Raw genomic sequence first — 24,698 nt, 5'->3', positions numbered from 1 at the left:
TGGCTCAAGGAAAAAGTTAAGCAAGTTTGAGCATGGTTAGTAGTTGGACGGTTTGCATGGTTAGTAGTTGGCACACTCTTCCTCAATGAGTCTTTGGACTCCCTGGAGGTGTCACATAATAATAATAATAATTGCTTTATTGAATATAATGGCCTAAGATTGTTGGCACTAGTGAAACCTGGCTATCAGAATCAGATATGGTAACTGGGATCAAGCACAATGGGTATACTACAGGATGGTCATAAAATAACTTTCCCTCTTTGGAGGCATCTGTAGCTAAAACCAATAAACACAATGAGACCAAATTTTATATTGAGACTTTTGAAGGCATGGGGAGATGATTTCTGCAAACAAAAAGATTTAGTACCAAAAATCGCTGATGGGGGGGGGGGGGGATTTTGGCTCTGACAGAGCCGAAAACAAGCGGATAATTACATTAAAGGCAGATAAAATGGAATAATAACATTTCGACGGTGTAAGCGACAGCCGCATCACTCATTCTCAATGATAATAATAATAATAATAATTAAACTAAAACAACAACTTGCAAGAGACAGAAATTAATGTAGTGATTGAACTCGCAGGAAATAATGTTATATTCATCAGAATCAGGGTCCCCTGGACCACATACACGATTTTCAATGTGCTGACCTTTCTTGTGTACAACAAATTGCATCCGATATGCAACATGCTCTACAGCTGGGCGTAAGGAGTCAGATTGGATGTTCATAACAGCACGTTTTATGTTCTCTTTCAAGACATGCAAGTTGGGAATGCCACCAACATACACAACGGATTTCAAATACCCCACAGCCAAACATCACATGGGTGATGTCCGGGGATCAAGGCAGCCATGCCGTCGGAAAGAACTGACTGATAACCCTCTCAATACTGAAATACTGGTGTAAAAGGCGCTGTACTGAATGTTCAATGTGTGGTCATGCTCCATTCTGCATAAAAATTACGGAGTCCAAACATTGTCTTTGCTACAATGCAGGAATGACAAAATTTTCCAGCATTAGTCGATAAATCTCTCCAGTAATGGAGCAGGTTACAGGACCTGTAGGGGTAATACGCTGAAAAAAGTATGGTCCTATTATGATATCGGCTGTGAAGCCACACCACACGGTTACTTTGAGAGAATGCAGTGGTACTTGCTGGATCACTTGGGGATGTTCATATGCCCAAATTCTGCAGTTGTGAGTGTTGACCGACTAATTCAGATAAAAATGCGCCTCAGATAAAAATGAACACCGCAGTAGCAACATCTGTTACTGTCTCTTCACGCACTGCTTTCTGTCCTCTGCCAGGCCTAACTCCTAGTGATCCAGATTCTTCAAACTTCTTAATCATAGCTCTCAGTGCTACAGCTGACATAGGACCTGTACGCAGGTTATGACGCCTTCTAAATTCCTGAAGGGCCGCTACGGCATTGCATTGTTTAAGACAACTTAAGAAGTAAAGCACGCTGAGGCAAGGTAGGACGCATATTGAGCACAATTCGTCAGTCATTCGAATAACTGCCTGAACATTCCCAATCCCTTTTTAAGTGGAATTGGTGGCTTCCACTAAAAAAGGTTTCAAAAGTCTCAATATAAAATGTGATCTCATACCGTGTATTAGTTTTAGCTACAGATACCTCCAAAGAGGGAAAGTTAATTTATGGCCACCCTGTATTTTTAATAATGACAGAAAAGATAGAAGAGGAGGAGGAGTACTACTAATGGTATCGGACAACTTAAGTCCAGTTAGGGTAGAAATGCAAGAAAACAATGTTGGAAACAATGTCTCATGTAGCAGCGAGTTTATCTGGTGTAAATTGGAGCTAACAAAATGAAATATATGGTGAGGTGTTGTTACCAACCTGGCAGATCAGTTGCATCATCACGAACCATGGGCACACTGCCCATTGGTGTCCGATGCCTCCTTCACTATCTTTTTCCACCTTTCTTTGTCCAGTGTACAATGTCACAATTTCTGTAAATCTATTCCACACCAGTCCTTTATGTCATCTATCCATTATCTGTATGGTCTCTTCTGTTTACACTATCCATAATACCAAACATGAATGTCTTTATCTTCTGATTCTCACTCATTCTGCAGATGTGTTCAAATAATTGCAGCTTCTGTATAATCTTCTGCATTAAATTCTCCTTTGGTTGTGTCTTGATAGAGACATTTGTGATTTGTGATTTTCTGTACCCATCCTATTCTTAGAATCCTCCTGTAACAAGTTCTTTCAGATGCCAAAATTCTTTTTCTTGATTCCTTATTTATTAACTACATTTCTGACTGATCCATATAGTACACTGCTAAAGATGCATGTTTCTAGTACTCTTAATTTCTTTTGCAGGCTGATCACTGTACCTTTCCAGATGTTAATCATGACTTTCAGATTTGTTCTTCCCTTTACAATCCTGATCTTTATTTCTTTTTTACAGTCCAAGTTATGTCATTTTACTTCTCAAATATGTGAATTGTTCTACATTTTCTATATCAATTCCATCCATTTGTATCTTTTGTTTCATGTTCTTCTCACTAAATACCATTGTGTTTGTTTTTTCCAAGTTCATAACAAGTCCAAATCTCTTCCCTTCCTCATTTAATGGTTTCAATGTTTTTTGCAGTTTTCTTTCATCTTCTTCAATAATAACAATGTCATCTGCAAATCTCATCCCATGTACTGATATTCCTTTTGCATCTTCCTTCATTTTGTCCATTGCTCTTCCTAAATGTGCGATGAAAATGCTTGGTGATACCCCCCCCCCCCCGTCAGTACCTCTGCTTATTCTAAACCATTTCTGCAAATTCTCACCAATTCTAACTGCTGCCACTGCATTCTTATAAATATCTTTTAATATAGCTATTAGTTTTCTGTTGATTCCATAGGATTCTAGCGTAATGTCACTTTCTGGTCAATACTGTCAAATGCCTACTTGGAAAATCAACAAAGAAAGTATAAACATATTGTTGTTTTTTCTCCTAGCCTTCTGTACTATTAACCACATTGTCAAAATCAGTTGAATTGTACTTCTATCTTACCTAAATCCTGCTTGCACGTCTGCAATATCATCATCACTTTAATAAGGTGACTTGTCAGAGCAATTGTTCTATAATTTTTACATTCTAGCTTATTTCCTTTCTTGTATAATGTCACTAATATCAATTTCACCCACTCCTCTGGCATTTTCCCTTCCTTCCATACCATATTACATAGTTGGTGCATTTCTGTAATCATACTTTCACCACTACATTTAATCATTTCTCCAGTGATGTTATCATCACCAGAACTGTTGTTGTGTTTTAGTCATCCTATTGCTTTCTCTATTTCTCTTAAAATGTCCATGTCATACTCATTACCTGGTGGTGATATCTGCTTCAATTCTTCAATCAGTTTCCCAATTCCATCTAATCTAAATCTAGTTTTTCTCATATAGCTCACTAGAGTATCTTGTCTACCGCTGTACAATTTTATCATCAATACTTAGCATTTTTCATCTTTAATTGCGATCTGTTGACACCCTCTATTAATGGTTCTAATCATTATGCACACCTCCATAGTATTGTGCTCTAATAGTGCTGTTTTAATTATTGCATTAAACTTCTAACCATTTAATCTTATCCACTCTAACTGCTTTATTTCACCTCATTACACTTTCTTCTATATTGCACCTCTATTTGTTCTGATGTATCCCTTCTTATCTTCATTATTCTCCTCTCCTGTGCTAACTTCTTCTTGATCTTCTCTTCTTCTGGTATTGTTTCTTCAACTGCATCTTCTTTCACCTTCATTACTCCTTTCACTCTTAAATATGAATTTTTTTTCTTTATTCACACTTTTTAGTTTCTCCTCTAACACTGTTCTGTACCTTCTTCCTATTTCTGCATTGCTTATTCTTGCTGAACCTCTTCTTTTCTGATGACAGGATTTATATTTTCTTTTTAATTTCAACTTGATGTTTGCAATCACCAAAGGTATGATCCGAATCTATATTCGCTCCTTGAAAAGTTCAACACTGCTGTACCGAAGTTATCCATCTTCTTTTAATTGTAATCATATCAATCATGTTCTTGGTATACCCAGCATTTGATCACCAATTCCATTTTCTACACTCCTTTTGCTGGAATCTTGTGTTACAGACCATCATCTTGTGTTCCACAGCAAATTCTAACATTTTCTAACTGTGTTCGTTTCTTTCTCCAAAACCATATTTTCCCATGATGCTCTCCCAATCATCATTTACTATTTCAAACTTTAGCATTCCAGTCTCAATCAATAATTGATACATCTTTCTTGGTATTGTTTCTATTGTCTCTTTCTATTCTACTGTCAGATCTTTGTAAAATAAATCAATATCCTGATCTGTGCCAGATGTGGATGCATATATCCGGACTATTGATATATTAAATGGTTTTGCTTGAATTTTCTTGCTACCATGATTTGTTCATTGACTGGTTTGTATCCTAATAGTGCCTCTCTAGCTTTATTTTTAAAGAAGGAATACAACTCATGCTTGGTGTCATCATTTCTTCATCATATGCCTTTGAATCCATTTATCTCTCCTGATGATATCCAATCATATCTCTGCCAGTCCTAGTATATCACATCAATATCTCTTCATTTCCTCACAAAGTAGTTCTAGTTTTCCCGACATCTAAAGTGTCCATACATTTCATGTCCCTATTGATAATAGTTCTGTCGGTTTCAGTTTCTGCTCAGTTGCAAGGGATGAAGAAATTGCCAATTCAGCCTTATGGGTACCAAACAAGTGATCATTAGGGGTCACTTTAATTTTCCAAACATTGACTGGGTAGATAAGAAATCTCATGATAAGATAGAAGAGGAATTTATGGAATTGTTGCAAGACAACTTTCTCAAGCAGCATGTCAAAGAAGGAACTCGAGGTCAAAGAGTGTTGGATTTCCTCATAGCATCAGAAGGGGTCTCTGTTAAGAATTTGGCTATTTTACTACCAGTTGGTGACAGTGATCATGCTGTGCTTTCTTGGAAAAGATCTAATTATATTGATGCTCCAATTAGAACAGGTTACATGTTGAACTATGAAGCTGGAAATTATGATCAACTTAGGAGAATATTATCTTTGGTTCCAAGGTATCAGTTACTGAATGGGAAAAATGTCAGCAATGCATGGGAATCATGAAAAAGTGCTTAAATGAGGCAGTATCTGAATGTATTCCTAGTGTTCAAAGAATAAATAAGTTAGGAGTGAAATGGATGTGCAACCTTCTTAAGCAAGAGATCCATAAGAAAAAGATGATGTGGAAAGAATATTGTGAGAATAAAAGTGAGAGGAGTTATGAAATATATAAAGCTCATGCCAGAAAAGTAACGAATATTGTGCAGAAAGCTAAATCAGAATATTAAAAGAAATTGGCTAAAGGCAATCAAAAAGAATTTCATCATTATGCGGCAAGCAAAAGAAAGAATGAATGTGAAAGAATAACTTTATTGGATGCAGATGGTAATCTAGTGTTGGAAGCTAATGAGATTGTTCAGTTAATGAGTGCTCACTTTGCTAAGATATATCAACCGGGTGTATTCATGGTGCACAGTGCTACTGCTACATTGGATGAAGAGTTAGTGGTTCATGAAAATGAGGTTGAAGAACTGTGTAGTAGTGGAGATGGAGAGTTGTACAGTAGGTATCCTCCCGCGATGAGTCTTCGGACTCCTTGGAGGTGTCACGAATAATAATAACTGTTGCATAGCCTGGTTAAGAATTTGTCAATAGGAACAGATGGAATATCAGCCAGTTTGCTAAAGGAATGTTCAGCTAAATTGGCTAGGCCTTTCACATGTTTGTATAACATGAGTCTCATCTCAGGAATGATACCACAGGAATGGAAGTAATGTATGATGGTTCCATTGTACATGGATGGTGCAAAAACTGATGTGTCTAACTACCGACCTATCAGTATCTCTAGTGTGGCTGTGAAGTTTTTAGAGAAGTTGGTAAGAACTTGCATACAGAAATGGGTAGACAAACAAGCTATACTCTATAAGGAGCAGCATGGGTTTACTAAAGGAAGGTCATGTTTTAGAAATTTTGGTACTGATATTCAGTAATTATAAAAATGATTTGAATAGGCTGGAAATTTGGGCAAAAGAAAATGGCTAACAGTTTAATGTTAGTCAGTGTAAAGTTGTCCAGTTTGCTGTAATGAGATTTCCAGCAGCATATTATATTGTGGAGTTATGCTACAAGAAACTGGGGAGGCAAGGGATCTTGTCTTATTGGTGGATAGAGGAATTTGAAGTTCATAGGTCACATAGCAAAAGTTGCAAATACAACCCAGAGGATATGTTGTTTATTAATTTTAACGGTATAATAGAACACAGAAACTAAGTAAATAATTGATTTATTAACTTGATGCTGATATTTCGCTGGTATTATAACCAGCATCTTCAGAGCACAAAAACACTGTTTGTCACAATACGCGAGACTAAAACAACATGGTGTACCTTAACAAAATTATAGCAGCAACACAAAGACTAGAGTCCTGATTTTGGCGCCCTTCATAAAAAAAAAAAAAAAAAAAAAAAAAAAAAAAAAAAAAAAAAAAAAAACGCTATCATATATTGCTAGAGTCCTAGAAAAGTGCTAGTTTTTCCTTAATATGACTGTCTCCCAGATCTTCGGCAAGTTAATACAGCCATATTTGTTGAGATTTGGAGTGTGTTTTAGAGCTTCTGTCGCCTCTAAGAACAATCTCTCTGATTTATATGGGTTTCTGTGTAGTACTTTTGTGTTTTTCCAGTTGATCCTGTGTGCAGGGGTATCCAGAGCATGGTCTGCTAGGCCCGACTTCCCATAATGATATTTCCGGACGTATCGTTTATGTTCGCTGATGCGGATATTCACAGTTCTTCCTGTTTGACCATAGTAGGCTTGATTGCATGAGCAGGGTACTTGGTAGACTCCTGGATGTGATAAAGGAGGAATGCTGTCCTTGGGTGAGCAGATGAGGGTGGCTAATTTGCTACATGGTCTGAATGTAGTGCGTAGTTTATGTTTAATGAGAATTCTTGAGATCTTTTCGGATGTGCCTTTAATGTAAGGGATGGTGACTGTTTTGTTGTAGTTCTCTGTGGTGGATGGTGGGAGGGGTTTCTTAGGAGTGTTTAGTATTTTGTTTATTTTTTGTGGATTGTAGCCGTTGGCCAAGAAGGTGTGGCGTAAGTGAGTCAGTTCAGCAGTAAGAGCCTTGTCATTTGAACAGATTGCTCTCGCTCTATGGGTTAACGTTTTTAATATGCCATATTGTTGAGAAGGATGTGATTGTTTGTGTAAGTATCTGCCTGTATGTGTGGGTTTTCTGAAAACTGAAAATGATAAGGAACCATCTGGGAGACGTGTGATGAGTGTATCCAGGAAGGGCAGACAGTTGTTGGCTTCCGGTTCCATAGTAAAGTGGATTTTTGGGTGTTGGCTATTTAAATGTGCTAAGAATGTTTTCAATGTCTCAGGGCCATGTGGCCAAATGGCAAGCACATCATCAACATAGCGTAGCCAAAGTGTTGGTTTGAGAGTGGCTGTATTGATTGCTTGTTTTTCCAGGTGTTCTATGTAAAAGTTGGCTAGGGGGGGAGCCCATGGCTGTCCCATCAATTTGTTTGTATATTTTCCCTTTCCATGTGAAATATCCTGCATGTATTGTGAATTTGAATAGTTCAAATATATCAGGGTGGAAATGTGACTTCAGTAGATTGAGGGTTTCTATTAGTGGTACATTTGTGAATAGTGAAGTGATGTCAAAGCTTACTATTAAGTCTGAGCTGTCTGCCCTTCCTGGATACACTCATCACACGTCTCCCAGATGGTTCCTTATCATTTTCAGTTTTCAGAAAACCCACACATACAGGCAGATACTTACACAAACAATCACACCATCATCCTTCTCAACAATATGGCATATTAAAAACGCTAACCCATAGAGCGAGAGCAATCTGTTCAAATGACAAGGCTCTTACTGCTGAACTGACTCACTTACGCCACACCTTCTTGGCCAACGGCTACAATCCACAAAAAATAAACAAAATACTAAACACTCCTAAGAAACCCCTCCCACCATCCACCACAGAGAACTACAACAAAACAGTCACCATCCCTTACATTAAAGGCACATCCGAAAAGATCTCAAGAATTCTCATTAAACATAAAGTACGCACTACATTCAGACCATGTAGCAAATTAGCCACCCTCATCCGCTCACCCAAGGACAGCATTCCTCCTTTATCACATCCAGGAGTCTACCAAGTACCCTGCTCATGCAATCAAGCCTACTATGGTCAAACAGGAAGAACTGTGAATATCCGCATCAGCGAACATAAACGATACGTCCGGAAATATCATTATGGGAAGTCGGGCCTAGCAGACCATGCTCTGGATACACCTGCACACAGGATCAACTGGAAAAACACAAAAGTACTACACAGAAACCCATATAAATCAGAGAGATTGTTCTTAGAGGTGACAGAAGCTCTAAAACACACTCCAAATCTCAACAAATATGGCTGTATTAACTTGCCGAAGATCTGGGAGACAGTCATATTAAGGAAAAACTAGCACTTTTCTAGGACTCTAGCAATATATGATAGCGGTTTTTTTTTTTTTTTTTTTTTTTTTTTCAGATAGAGGGTGCCAAAATCAGGACTCTAGTCTTTGTGTTGCTGCTACAATTTTGTTAATGTACACCATGTTGTTTTAGTCTCGCGTATTGTGACAAACAGTGTTTTTGTGCTCTGAAGATGCTGGTTATAATACCAGCGAAATATCAGCATCAAGTTAATAAATCAATTATTTACTTAGTTTCTGTGTTCTATTATACCGTTAAAATAATAAACAACATGTTCGACGAACACATAAGTCTGTCCACACGTTTAAACCCAGAGGATAATTGTGATGTTGAAGCGAACCTTGACATCTAAGGATAAGGCAGTCATTTTGCCTCTTTATAAGGCTTTGATAAGACCACACCTGGATTATTGTGCACAGATTTGGTCTCCTAAATTCCAAGGGGATAAAGAAGCTATGGAAATGGTGCAAATAAGAGTTAAAAGATTATATCCAGATTATGTGATTTAGATTTTGAAGACAAACTGCAAGTATGTTGATTATAGACTCTGGTTAACAGTAGAAAGAGGGGTGATATGATAGAGGTCTATAAAGTTTTGAATGGGTATTATAGGATATCGGCTGATGAAATTTTTTGTTATATGGAAGGTGAGGAGTAAACACGTCGGGGGGGGACATCCATGGAAGTTAAGTTTGTTCACATTCAAGAAAGGGGTTAGAGCTAAGTTTTTCTCTCACAGAGCAGTGAGTGAATATAATTGTTTTCCTTTAGGGGTAGTGAGTGAATCTAATTTGAATGAATTTAAGGGAAGGTATGACAGCTGGTTTGGGTGGTTTTTAGTCTCCCTCAATGAGTTCTTAACTCCCCAGAGGTCTCAGATGATAATAATACTATCCAGAAAAAACATAATAATCTCTTTCTCCCTCCCCTTAAATGACTATTCTCATGGATCTGTTTCTGCATCACATTGTTTTTATAATGTATTTTCACATGAGGTACTCCAGTCCACCACCACTACGATCTCCCCCCCCCCCCTGCCTTTTTTTAATCACATAAAAATGTGAGCATCTGCTGGTCAATAGCCATACACAGTTCAGTACAAAGTTATCACACCAATTTCGCATCCTCTTCTGCCATCCCATCTCTCTCAGTTTTTTTGAATGACTTTCAATGTACTGTTTCTCCCCGTTCCAGTTTATCAAAAAACACATTAACAGATTTCATCCCCCCCCCCCCCCCCCCAATTGCCTGCTCACATACAGCAATACCATGTCATTATAGGTTTTGTGACCTACTGTGTTTGGCAGGGGGGGGGAGCAATATTAATAAAGAGCTCATTTATTTAAACTTTAAAATGATATTTTGTGAAAAATTTGTACATAATAGTAAAAAAAAGGATAATTCCCAAAAAATTAGCATGCAGGACAGGCAAAATATTTAAGAAATAAAGTCATTGCAGGCCTGTTAGTTCAACAACAAAGGGGGAAGTTTATTCAAAATAAGGACTGGAATATTTGTCAGGATGTTATGCCAATAATGATTTAAGTAAATCATTATTGGCAAAAATAGTAATAAATTAATAAATTAGTGCATTATTATTTTTACAATACAATATTTTGTATTGTAAAAATAGTAATGCACTAATTTATTACAATACAAAATAAAAATTCTGTTTATTAACAGAATTTTTATTTTGTATTGTAAAATTCAATGTAGCTTAAATATACCAAAGCGCTTTACATCAATTTTTACATAGGTTAAGTCTCATGAGAACTGTAAATAACCTTGTTTGTTTCTATGTATATTTTGCTAAATATCACCTTTAAAGTTAGTATCTAAGAGTGCCACTAGGTTTAGACAAGTTTCTGCTGACCGGCAAGATAAAAAAAAAAAGGGGAGTGTTCAGAGGAGAACAAAGAGCGGGTCAAACTTAAAAATAGATGAAAGAGTCATGCCGAATTCTTTGGAGTTTACTACCCTTAGTGCAAGGACCCGAGATCACAAAATAAAAGGGCACTGAGCTGATCATCGAGAGGAGAGGCAGTCAGAACCACAACAGAGGACAGCTGGAACCAGAGCAGTGGTGGCAGAGAGGCAAGGCCCCCATTTACGAGAGAGGAGTGTCCAGGTCCAGTTGCCAACAGAGGAGATCCCAGATAGCAAGGCTCTCCTGCTGTTACTGAAGAGAGCCAGAGACAGTCGACGGCAGTTACAGTCATCGGCAGTCAGCAGTTAGAGGCACAGTCATCTGCAATTAGTAGTAGAAGTGGCGGCAGTTAGAAGCAGAAGTTCCCAAAGTAGAATCAAGAGGAGAATTTGCCTATGCTGAAACCTCTTGCAATGTGCTATTCAAGTACCGTAGATTGCAGTCTAAAAACCCGCCAATATCCCAACGTGATACTGCTGAAGCAAGACACTCCTGAAGGAAGCTTAAGATCTGAGATGAAAGAGATGCCAGAAAGACTTTAGTGCAAGACTCTTGACTGAATGTGCGACACAGCCTCTGTAAGTTCCATTCTTTTTGTACATTTTCTCTTATAATCTAGGAGATATGTTATATACAGACTGTTAAGAATTAGTTTAATAGTAATAAGAAGTGTCCATAAGAGAGTCAATTGGCATGTTAGAAGTTGACATCAAATTTGTAAAAATAACTTAGCAGAGAGTTAGCTAACCTCTATGCGAGTAAACTGGAAGTTTAATAAGCTGAATTTGTAAGCAGAGAGTAAATAAGTTTTTGAGTTAAAGAGATTATTTAGTGTTGAAGTAAAAGGGTTCTAATTTTATGCTAAAGATTTTTTTTAGATGGGTAGAGAAAGCAATCTCCCTGTCGTTTGATTCATGCATATTTCATATTAATGTAAATAAATGTGTTTTAATTATTTGTTAAAAGAGTGCTGCCTGATACTTTATCTTACAATGCACTGTTTCTAAAAATAATCGGACTTGTGAGTGGGAAACAATTAAGGCATTAAAAGCGCAGTTTAATTACTTAAGAACCACGACTGTTTATGTAAACTTTGTTGAAGGAATTTACGCTAGTAAGAGAGAGAGAGAGAGAGAGAGATACCAGACGTTTTATTGAATCTAATGCTGAATATTGATATACTGGATGGCGCAGTCTCACAAATAAATTTTCCAGTGTTCATAGGCATATGACTAGTAAATATGGAAGGTAGATAAATATAGTATGCAGTAGAATAAGTAAGGAAGGTTATGAGAAAAAAAGCACACTGCTAATTAATAAAATAAGAATAAAAGTCTGTCTAATGTAAAATAAGAATAAAAGCTGTCTGCTGCGTTATCAATAATGCAGTAGACAGCTACATTGTTACAGTATGTTATGTTTTAACTAAGACTAGAGGAGTCGCACACATATATACCTGAAATTTCATTCTCTTATTCAATTTTTTTTTAATTAAAAAAATATACTTTACCTGTTGAGCGAATGATTGCTACTGGTCGGGCCATAGGAGCTGGTGGTGGTGGAGGGAGCATAGGGCTAGTATAAAAATGTGGAAGTTTTGTTGGACTTCTAACACCAGATTCTGTACTGGACTGTAAAGAAAATAATATACTCAATAGACATTATACACTTAAGCATTTCGAAACATACAGTTCAAATAGGCTTAATGAACCAGTGCCCATTACGACATTAAATGAACCCATTATAACAATACTTGAACACAATTTTAGATGTTTCGTATCATTCCCTTACTTATCACAGCCTAGTAACCTAGTTGCTTAGAAACCTAATAAATGCTCTGACAGGAGGATAGTTAATCCTATCTGCATAATGCACGTGGTCTGTCAACTGCTTATATTGTCTAGTTTGTCTGGTGGAATGAAGTTCCTAGGAAGAAAAATTCTGTCAACTCTGTATGAAAATGGCTAATTCACCCTCATTTGAATATCCCTTATAAAGATTCTTCATATCCTAGATAAGACTGGAATCCATGTCTTTTCATCCCATGAGAATTTATGATACCCTGAGCTATTTGAGGTCACTTTGGATATTTTAAAGTAAATATAATGAACAGGATAGGCCTATATTTATCAGTCAATATTATTTAACTTTCAAAAATGAAATTTTTACTAAGTACCCATTATAATTAAAAGAAATTTCTTGATTCCTATAAAAATTTGGAACTGACAGCTGCAATGAAATTTATAATTACAAGTTTCTAGAATAAATATTTTATGTTTTTATCACAAGTCAGTGAAGAATTATTGAAGACTTCAAACTATGACAGTACAGACTGAAGGGAGAAAGGAAATGGAATTTATGCAGCAACTGAGAGGTAATTACCTAAAACAAGTGTTGGTAGGGAAGTGAACCTGGGATTTGAGAGTGCTGGATATAATTATAGAATGAGAGGATTTGTCCAGAGCTAAGATACTCAATGGAGGCAACACAACTTTGTGATTGAGAGATCTTGCTCTAGTAATTTACTTTCTATAATAAGGCAACAGTAAAATTGAATAAAGAAAATATTTACATCACATACTGCTAGCCAGTGTAAAGGTATTTGACAGGCAACTAGTGAAATGTATTATGTAAACTGGGTTGGACAGAAGCTGTCAACATGAATGATGTGAAGCTGGAAAGGATTATTAGTAACAGTGTTGATGTGGTAGTCCTTCAGGAGGATTTGAATAAGCTGGACAGATGGGCAAATGAATGGGACTTCAGCTTAATGCAACCAAATGAAAGTCTTGAAGGTTGAGATGTGTTGATGGGAAGCTGCATACTCTGTTGGAGGAACAGTACTAGAGAAAGTAGAAGAGGCAAGGGACCTTGGTGATGATTGATAGAAACTTGAAGTTTAGGGGACATATCGCAAAGATGGTAAGGATAATCCATGAGTCTCTGACTCCAGATGGCAGTCAGGTGTTAATAATAATAACAATAACCCAAAGGATTGCTGCAATACTGAGAAGGACGTTGACCAGCAGAGAAAGAAGAGTTGTGGTCCCATTGTATAAAGCCATGATTAGACCACATCTGTATTAGTGTGCTCAGATCTGGTTGCCAGGATTTGAAGGGGATAAATTAACTTTGGAGAGAGTGCAAAAGCAGATAACAAAAATGATATCAAGACTATGCAATGTTAGCTATGAGAATAGAAGGAGAGCTGATATGATCGAGACATTTAAACTGTTGAGGGATAGTTATAAGATCGACACTGGGGAGCTCTTTTTATGATAGATTAATGGAAGTGGTGAGACAGTGAGAGCATGAATAGTGAATGAGTGTAAGCAATGGTATGAAAGAATTTATGTTAAGATATGTTAAGATGGGCCTCCCATGATGAATCTTATTCTCTGTCTGAGTTACTCCATGGAGGTCCTGAATAATAATAATAATAATATGGTGGCTGAAAGACATCAGGGGATGGTACAGAATGGAGAAGAATCAAGGAGATCACTAATGGGAAACAGGAAATATGCATTTTATACTGATGATCTTAAAAAGAGTGATTTTGTGGTCCAAGGTTGCTATTTAATGTGACAAAGTGTAAAATGATGGAATCTACAGTGATAAGTAAGTTACTCTTTGCAGATTTTTTCATGTGAATCCTACCCACAAATAATTATAAATGTATTGTATGAGTATCATGAATGGGCTATGTTTAGATAATGTGAAAATATTCCTCTAGAGATCAAACATGAAACATTTTCAAGCCATTTCAGACCTCCAGTAAGCAGAATAGCAGTCTCCAGATGAACAATGATATACATTTACCACCTAAAGACAAAAAAACATCCATGGCCACAGCGGGATATGAACACGCAGCCTGCTAATTGAAAATCAGGTATACACCTACTCAGCCAGCCAAGTTTTAGATGCTGCAAAGTGGGCAATCTGGTTAAAGATTCAACTAGATGTGAAAAAACATGCTGTATATGATGGAGAGATTTAAAAGGGAGGTAATCTAAAGGATAAGAGTTCTGTGGAATACTATCTATGAAGAAAGATTGAAGGTTTATGGGTTATAAAATTTGGCTGATAGGTGGAAAAGATGGGATATGATGGAATCATGTAACTTTCAAAGGAGTTTTCTCTGTGTTGATGGATGAAATACCCAGGAGAAAAATCTTGCTGTCTTCTTGTGAAAGTGATTAATTCATCTTCAGGTGAAAGTCCTTATAAAGATTTTTCACCTCTTAAGACTTTACAACACATTTTTTCCAGCTGAAAGACAAATGTTGCATTGCCCTTGACTGTACAACAGAGGTATTTCACTGGTGTCTGTGTGTGTGTGTGTGTGTGTGTGTGTGTGTGTGTGTGTGTGTGTGTGTGTGTGCGCGCGCGTGTGTGTGTGTGTCAGATTTAGGGATGATAACAAAAGTAGGAAGTAAATGGATGCATAACACTGCATCATGAAGGAATGGCATAAATAAGGAATTCAGTAAAATCAGGCTGTGAAAGACAATTAGATAAGTAGACCAAAATGAATCCCAGCATGTTATTTTACTAGACAGTGAATAAAGGAAGGATGATTACAAAGGTACAGATTAAAAAATATGATTTGGAGAGTAGAAGATAACAGCTGCAAAAAAAGCATCAATAATTTGGCTGATGTGTTTGCTGCTGCAAACTGTTGACTGATCATCACCAGGGTATGTAACAAGACAGAACTAATGTCAGATTATTACTAATACTATTAAGGAGTCCAAGGACTTATTGCAGAAGGGCACCCTACTGAAAATAACAAATCCCAGTAGAGGGATTGTTACATAGGAGGAGAAGAACTCAAGATACTGCACATCTCATTGTGAATACAGCAGTGGACTTTGATGGGATATCATCATGTGTATTAAGGGAGTGAGAAGTAATAATATCTTTGATCAGGTTGTTTAGTTTTAAGTCTTAATGCTATCAAGGTCCAAGAGAATAAAAAGCTGGCAATATAATTCCATTATTTAAGGAAGGATCCATGACACAGCAATTTACAGACTGAGTGGGAGTTCTAAACTGGTGTAACCTCCCACTCCAGAGAAGCCTTGTGGAAGCAGTTTAGGCCTAAATTCAGGAATGAATAGGAAATGTGGAAGTGGAATGGGCTACTTCATGAGAATATCATGGCACTGTTAAAATGTATAAGAAAATTCTTATAAGTCCTCTTTTATGAGAAGAAAAGACACTGAGATGAGATTTGAAAGTGAAAGTTGACAGGGGACTAAAATTCATAGGGGGTTTAACTTGGAAGTGGTAAAAAAGAGCAAATAACGAGTAATGTGATATTATGAAAAATAAAGAATACAAATAAGAAAGGTATTGTTATCCTTACCAGACCTCAAAAATCACGTGCTCCCTCCCAATCAACACACAAGTTATAAAATTGACAGTTTGTTAATGGCATGTTTGAGAAGGTGGTCAAACAGCTTCTTTCTTGCTCCTTAACATCTGAGAAAAGATTGACAGCACCTGTGTCAAACAACAAAAATCAACACTATTATCACGTTACAGGAAGAGCTATTTAAAATACTAAATCCAGAACTGTAGTCAATTCTCCATGTCAGCTCTAAAACGGCAGTGACTAAAGAATTTGAAAAGTTAAGAACCATCATTTAAAAATATATATATATAGGAACTCCTCCAACAGCAAAACACTTCCCATCCACAACTAAGGCATGATAATTTAGTATGTGTCTCTGTAGTCACTTTCAGTTAACCTGCTTAGTTGGGGTCATAATTTGGCCATTGCTCAGAAAAAAAAAGTACCAATTTTAGAAATAAACCAGTGTGGCAAGTGGTATCTATCCCCCATAGTCAGGGCTCCAAAAATCCACTTGCCTTAGACTCGTGCTTAATGCATTCAAAATATGTTTCTCAATTTTCTTTGCATAATTTAAGCATTTCTTATTTCATTTTAAATCATCATTTTATTTACTATCAAGTTATTTGATCATGGTGGCCTCCAGTGAATGTAACAAAAAAGATTTATTTTCAACCAGGAGATATTAAATTAATTACATAAGATAACTATGTTAATTTTTTCTCAGACTTTGCCCCTCAGGAAAAAGTTCGTTTGCATGAAGATACTGCCTATTATATATATAATTCATGGCAGCTAATTTTTATTTGTTAAGTTAAGGGATATTATATCCAATATTGTTTCTTAGCCGAATAAGAAACTCAAAAGAGTTTCATGCCGAATATAGAAATTATATAAAGTTCGGCGATTCCAAGCGTAAGCAAATACCTGGATAGCAGCAACTGACCCTTAAGGTAGTGCAAGCTGAGGCAACTTTATATAATTTCTATATTCGGCATGAAACAACATGGGATGTAATATCCCTTAACTTTAACAAGTTATATGTAGCCGAATTGAAGCCTTTGGCTCTTCATATATTTGGTAATTTTCATTTGTCTCACTGCTAACTGTAATATGAAATAAGGTCAAGTTATATGCTTATTTTCCCAACAGCCTCTTTGACCTATTAATGGGTATGCAGCTATAAAGGAGTATTGGCATAAGCTTTTTCATAATTCACATGAATTGGCTTAGTGTAATTACATATCTGAATATTTTTACATGATAGAAAGGCTTTTTTTTTTTTTTAAATAGTGTTATTTAAGAAATAACTGTCTTGCAAAAAAGACACCAGTTAGAGATTGGATCATGTTATTCACATCATGAAATGTTAGTCTGCCTCCTTGTGATGACCATTATAGTTGTTTTCGCAGATTTCATTATATGTCTTTCCTATTGAATTAATTTATATAAATTCAACATCACTGTGCACAACAGATAGGAAATACAAACTACACTTCTTAGTTTTGTGAAATAGTGCAAAACGAAAGGCAAAGGAAAGTAATAAAAACACTGGAGAAAACAGTTCTGTTGTTTCAATTAAAAACAATTAATATGTGCTTGCTAAGAAATGGCTCAAAGAATTTGAGTGCTACAAAGGTTAAGTTGCATTTTGTAATGTATAAAAAATATCCTGGGACTACTGACAGAAACTTTACATTAATACAAGATTTTTGAGGACCTGCCAACTGTAATATGAAATAAAGCAATTTTATAAGCTTATTTTCCCAACATCCTTTTTAAACCTTCAGTAGATATGCAGTTGTAAAGGAGTACTGGTGTAAGCTTATTATTCATGATATTTTCAGAAAGAAGCCTAAATGACTCTTAGTCATTTAGGCTTCTTTGTGAAAACTGAACATCATAAGACATTCAATTTTCAGAAAAATATATTGTGACAAAGACTTTACTAGAAACGACCACTAGAGGGGAACACACCTCTAGTTACTTCTCAAAGAAAGATGGATTCTAACTAAAAACTTCATTGTCACAATAACAGAACAGTATCAAAATGACATGAAATATAAAGAATTTGTGTCAGTTATTGCTGATGTTAAACAAAAATTAGTTAAAGAAATTAAAGACTCCAGTACTGAGTCTTCTTCTTGAGTATTATGCAATTGAGCAGGTTCTTCTTTTAGTAGCAGAAACTTTCCTTTCACTCCCTTCTGTTCTTTCAAGGTTGTGTACATGTCTCCATTCAGCATGTCATCCAGCATTGTTTTCCTTATTCTCCCTCTGGATCTTTTTCTGTCCATCTTTCCTTCGATGGCATCTCTGATGATTTCATTCCCTCTCAGAATATGCCCAATCCAGTTTCCCTTGCTTCTTTTTATCCTCCTTAACAGACTTCTTTCTTCTTCTACTCTTTTTAAGACCTCCTCATTAGTTATTTTATCTATCCATTTGATTTTTTCCATCCTTCTCCAAATCCACATCTCAAAGCTTTCCAAAATCTTAATTTCTTCTTTCTTCAATGTCCAAGTTTCAGCTGCATAGAGGTCAATACTCCACACATAACATTTTATTAGTCTTTTCTTTAGGTTTCTATCCATTTTACTTCTGAATAAATTCCATTTTATATTAAAGGCATCTCTTCCCATCGCTATTCTTGCTTTTATGTCACTTTCACATCTTCCATCACTACAAATAACACTTCCCAGATATTTAAATGTCTTTACTTGATTCAAATTTTCCCCATTTATTCTGATATCCACATATGCCTCTTCCCTTGCTATTTTCATTACCTTTGTTTTTCTGATGTTAATTTTCATTCCATAATTGATAAAGGATTCCAGTAATCTGTTCAACAGATGTTGTAGTCCTGTTTCAGAATTTGATAGTAATGCCTTGTCATCTGCGTATCTTATTGCAGATGAAAGATAAACAATTATATTGTTTATATAATTCCTCTCCAAAACTCAATTGCAATGTACTTTGATAGTAAAACTAGTTTGTTATACACACACACCCTTTACAAAATTCATACTATGGGCAAGTAAATTTTTTTTGTGACCAATAGATTTATGTGGTACTTCTAGAGCTCTGCCCATAGTGACTAACATTTGTTTGGACATTGCCAGAATTCTGACAAAATCCAAACCTCCGAAGAGCAACATCTCACCTAAAGAAATATTCTTCTTCCTAACATGAATTTTAGGCCAGGTGGCCTGTTCTGGTCTCATGCTATCTCTTTCTTGGTCTTCTGATTCTTCTTTTTCCACTTATTTTATATTATTATTATTACTACCCAAGACCCCCATGTAGTCAAAGACACATCTAGGAGGTCCTTTTATCATACATACAGCTCATCATACTGTGCTTTAAACACACTCAAATTCTCTACAGACACCACACTCTCAGGCAAGGCATTCCAATCATTCACAACTCTGCATGAAAAAAACCTGATTCTCACTCCCCTACTCACACCCTTTATACAGTTTCCAGGGATGACCTCTGGTTCTCCCCTGATCTCCCACTATTTTCTGTAGAACCTCTCCAGCATTGATCCTATAACAACCCCTTAATAACTTGTAGGTCTCCATCATATCTCCCCTCTTCCTCCTGTCCACCAGACTCTGCAAGTTGCATCTTCTCAATCTTTCCTCATACTCAACATTCCAGAGGTTAGAAACTACCTTAGTCAGTCACCTCTGGACAGACACTTTCCAACACCTCTTCATCCTTCTGAAAACCAGGTGACCAAATCTGGTGCAGAAGTCCATGTGTGGCCTAATCAAAGCTCTATATAATGGAACAAGAATCTCCCTACTTCTACAAGTCAGTGTCCTCTGCATTCCCAGAAGCCTTTGTGTTGTCTTTGCAATTTTGGCTATGTGTCCCCTAAATTTCAGATCCTTATCCACTATCGCCCCCAGATCTCTCATTTCCTCCACCTCCGACAATATATCCTCACCAAGCATAAATTCTGCATCCCATTTTTGTTTTCCAAATTTTAAAACCTTACATTTTGCAACACTGAAATCACATCCCCATTCCTGTGCCCAATCACTCAATTTATTTGTCTTCTTGTAAGGCCACAACATCTTCTCTATAATAAATTTAGTTTAATCCTTTATCCAAGTGTGAGCAAACAAAGTTTGCACCTAAAAGTATCTTCAGGACTGGGGTGAGGTGGTACAACACCAGAACACTCCTTGCAAAGGTGGAGCAAGCTACCAACACTCATATCTCAGTATCTCCCATAATGCAAAACACATCTCCTTGCGGATATGTCTAATGTTATGCATTAAGGGAAGGGCCACAACCCAGACTAGTTTCGACCTTTATTGAGGTCTCTTCAGTGGGAGCCAGGCCCAAGTGGAGATACCAGGCAGAAGCATTAGCAGGTCATCTCTACCTATAGGAGTTGCCAAATGGTGTGCCACCCTTTTTTAATAAATTAAAACCTTTCCAAGGAGTGCCCTGGTGTTGTACCACCTCACCCCAGTCCTGAAGATACTTTCAGACGCAAACTTTGTTTGCTCACACTTGGATAAAGGATTAAACTAAATTTATTATACTCTAACCAAGTGAAAAATAAACTTTCAACATCTTCTCTACTCTTAATGGTTCGTCCTAACTTTGCATCATCTGCAAACAAATGAATATCTCCATCCAAATCTTTGTACACAAAATATATACAAATGGACAAATACCAATAGAATGGAATACAAGTATAGTAATACCTATATTTATAAAAGGAGATAAAACAAAACCTACTAATTACAGAGGTATTAGTTTATTAAATACATGTTACAAAATATATAGTAGAATACTTAATGAAAAATTGAACACATACAGTGATAAAAATATTATTAGAATGTCAAAATGGATTTAGAAAAGGACGCTCTACAATGCATGTAGCTTTTTGTTTAAAACTACTTATAGAAAAAAAGGAGAGAATTTAATTTCAAAACTCATCTTTTGTTTATAGATTACGAAAAAGCATTTGAGAAAGTAAAAAGATATATACTGTTTGATATACTACGAAGAATAAATATACTTAATATTTCACTACATCCAATATTGAATATATACAAAGATAATGAAATGAAATAAATGAAGAAATGTCTGAAAAACAATCTATAAACCAAGGAGTAAGACATGGGTTGTCATCTGTCTCCAACACTTTTCAATATTTATATTAATGAAATATTAATACGGTGGAACAATCCAGGTATAGAAATTTCCAAGAATATCAAAATAAATATGCTATTATTTGCAGATGATAAGGTAATAATATCAGATAAGGAAGACAATTTACAAAGAGCAATATATAATTTAAACATTATAATAGAACAGTTTGGAATGAAAAATCCATAAAACTAAAACAATGGCATTTTGTGGACAAACTCCATTTAGAAGTAAAATAGTTATTAATAATAAAATAATATTAGAACACAAATACTTGGTTATCTTGGATGTGAAATATCATATTATTATTATTATTATTAAGAGAGACCTCCAGGGAGTCAAAGACTCATTGAGGGAGGCCCATCCTACACACACCAGCTATCATACTTATTCTTGAATTCATTCACACTGCTTGCACTCACAACATCCAATGGCAATCCATTCGAATCACGCACCACCCTCTGAGAGAAATATCTAGCCCTCACATCCTTCTTGGCGACCTTCATTCTCAGCTTCCAAGGATGCCCTCTCGTCCTTTCCCACCCTCCATAATTTCAAAAATTCCATCAACTGAAATCCTGTATGACCCTTTCAGAAGTTTGTAAGTCTCAATCATATCACCACTCTTTCTCCTGTTTGATAGTGTCTGCAGTCTACAAATTCTCAATCTGTCTTCATAATCAGTATTCCACAATCGTGGTATCATTTTAACATTCTCTTTTGTACCCTCTCCAATATATCAGAATCACAACTGAAACCAGGAGACCAGACCTGCGCACAATAGTCCAAGCAAGGTCTTATCAAGGCCTTGTAAAGAGCCAAAATAACATCCTTACCTTTAATGTGAACGTTCGTTTCAGCATTGCAATTATCTTTTGAGTTGTATTTGCAATCTTTGCCACATGACCCCTAAATTTCAACTTCCTATCTATTAATGCTCCAAGCTCCCTAGCCTCATCGGTTTCTTCTAGCCTAATTCCACCAATATAATATGACATTGGATATCTAATCATGCCAAAGTGAATGATTTTACATTTACTGACATTGAACTGGCACCCATTTTCCCATGCCCACAATTCCAGCCTATTGAAATCATTCTGCAAAGACTGCATATCAGCAGCATTCCTGACTATCCTACCTATCTTTGTATCATCAGCAAAAAACTGTATGTCGTTTGTCAAATCCTTCCCAATATCATTAATGTACAGAATGAATAACAGTGGACCAAGCACTGATCCTTGTGGTACACCACTTGTTATTTTTTATTTTATTTTATTTTTTTATTAATCTTTGTACTGGTTATGCAAACTGATTATCAATGCAGCAAAATGTAAAGTCTTAAGGTTTGGGATCCATTGATGGGAGGATGCGTACTTGATTGGAGGAGCTGTACTGTAGGAGGTAGGGTAGACAAGAGATCTAGGGATGGTGATTAATAGAAAACTGAAATTCAGGGAGCATATTGCAAAGGTGGTGAGGGTAATTCAGAGGATTGCTGTAATACTGAGAAGGATGCTGACCTGCAGAGATAAAAGAGTTATCATTCCGTTGTATAAGGCCCTGATCAGACCACACGTAGAGTATTGCTCTCAGATTTGGTCACCAGGATTTGAAGGGGATAAATTGACCATGGAAAGGGTAAAGAAGCAGATAACAAAGATGGTTTCAGGACTGTACAATATGAGTTACGAGGATCGACTGAGGGAATGTGGACTGCAGAGTTTGGTGGATAGAAGGAGGAGAGGTGATGTGATCGAGACTTTTAAACTGTTGAGAGGCAGTTACAGGGTAGACATTGGAGAGTTCTTTCACTTGGTGGAACGACAGGAAGGAGCGATGACAAGGGGCCATCCCTGGAAGTTATGAAAGGAGGCTGTGCACAAGAGGGTGAGGAGTGGTTTCTTTGCGTGGAGGGTGGTTGAACCTTGGAATGCATTGCCTAAGAGAGTGGTTGGAGTGGGAACAGTTAATGGGGTCAAGGAGTGGTATGATAAACTTTGTATTTCCTAAAAACGACCTCCCACGATGAGTCTTTTGACTCCATGGAGGCCTGAATAATAATAATAATAATTATGAGCAGTACTACCCTTACATCATGTCCAGACATCTCGTTCAGACTTGATATAGGCTTCACAAGTGTTTTACCCTATGCCTGTTCTAGTTATCATTGTAGTCATGCTCTGGTGGCAATGCCATGCCAGCAGTGTGCCCTGTAGGGCCCCCTCAAGGAAAGAACATTTATATCCTCCTGCATAAGCCTAAGCTGTTTTAAGTCCTTATAACTATCTGCACTCCATATGTCATGTAAAGAGATGGTGGTGCTGGTAAACCTTGGAGTTGTCCCATGCTCCTCCCGTACCTTACTAACTAGATCTTGGTTATTTTTATAGTAGTTAACGTTACTGTTATGGCTATAGGCTAGTGGGCACCCTGTTCTCACCACCTGTGCATCAACTACCCAAATGTCACTATCTCTTTTAATCACTAAGTCTGGCTTACACAAACCTGCAGAGGTCCTATAATGTGGTTCCACTGTGGTCACCCAGCTTTTGTTCTTAAAGCGGTTGTTCCGAATGGAGACCATGGCGTCATGCCTCCGCATGCGGACCCCATGGGTGCAGAAGCAACACTGGGCTATATGAGACAATGTCTCACTGTAGTGCAGCCAGCCCTACAGTTTGAGTCGTCGCTATCAAATCGAGTTGTGCAGGCTCAAGTAGGCAGGGCATTGATCCCCGTCCTGATAAGGTCAATATACTCGAACCCAGGAAGGAGTTTAGTGCCATCCTTTACCCAATCATGCTGGGGAGGCACCAGATATGACTCTTTTAAAGGAGCACCATCTACAGAACAGTGCAACAGAGATGCCCACCTCTTGTGTTCTGCGGGTGCTGACTCAATTAAGGTACCCTGATAACGGGACCGGCCTTTAGCCCGCCTAAAGTCTTCTTGTATTAATGGGCTATAGCAAGCCTCTCTGCAGATAGGGGAAGAAGGCAGTTATAACTTTGCGATTCTTGACAGCCACGGGCATGGGATCAGCCACCTAAGTGATGGAACTCCGAACCCACCATTCTTCACCCTTGCATGGAAATATGCAGTAGGGGTGTCAGGCAGCAGTCAGAGCCATGATCTCACGGCTGAACGGATAGCCTTGTCCATGAGGGATAGTACCGAGATATATGTCCTACCAAGCACCAACTTGAGGTAAAAGCAAGGCAGGGGATAGCGGGAAAGGAGAAACAGTCTTTTCTGGGGCTTAAGAGGAGCTTTCCTCAAAGAAGCGATCCCAGCTTCTAGGATAGAAGGGACAGAAGACCTTCCCTTTGGGGTGAACATGATACCGAGGTATCTCCACTCTTCCAGGATGGTCAAAGCATGTAACGATCTCCCATGCAGGGAAACTCTATAGTCTCGACCTTAAGCTTCTTCTCACGACCAGAGGGGACAAGAGCTAAAGAGCAGGACTTCTCTACATTAAGAGAAAGTCCTCGAATAGAGAAGAAGTCAACTGCCCGGCCAAGGAGTTCCTGCAAGCCTATCTTAGTAGAGGCTATGAGAATAAGATCATCCGCAAAGGCATAGCATTAAAGGAAGAAGCATCTAGAGAGTAAAGAAACTCATCTATGACAGAGTTAAAGA

The 24,698-nt window shown here is 37.2% G+C and overlaps 1 protein-coding gene across 6 annotated transcripts in view; it reads right to left on the bottom strand.

Moving 5' to 3' along the window:
* The window catches only part of LOC150101210 (nuclear factor 1 X-type-like), a 675,427-nt gene that overhangs the window by 132,588 nt on the left and 518,141 nt on the right, over window positions 1-24,698 (bottom strand). For all 6 annotated transcript variants that reach the window (XM_090401618.1, XM_090401622.1, XM_090401623.1 and 3 more), the window contains one exon: window positions 12,036-12,156. In XM_090401618.1, coding sequence (XP_090257744.1) covers window positions 12,036-12,156 — 121 coding nt within the window. The remainder of the gene's footprint in view (window positions 1-12,035; window positions 12,157-24,698) is intronic.

The sequence above is a fragment of the Typopeltis vanoorti genome, chromosome 12, assembly GCF_054136105.1.
Source record: "Typopeltis vanoorti isolate ZY-2024b chromosome 12, IOZ_Tvanoo_1.0, whole genome shotgun sequence".
Taxonomy (NCBI): domain Eukaryota; kingdom Metazoa; phylum Arthropoda; class Arachnida; order Uropygi; family Thelyphonidae; genus Typopeltis; species Typopeltis vanoorti.
This window is presented reverse-complemented; position numbering and strand designations above follow the sequence as displayed.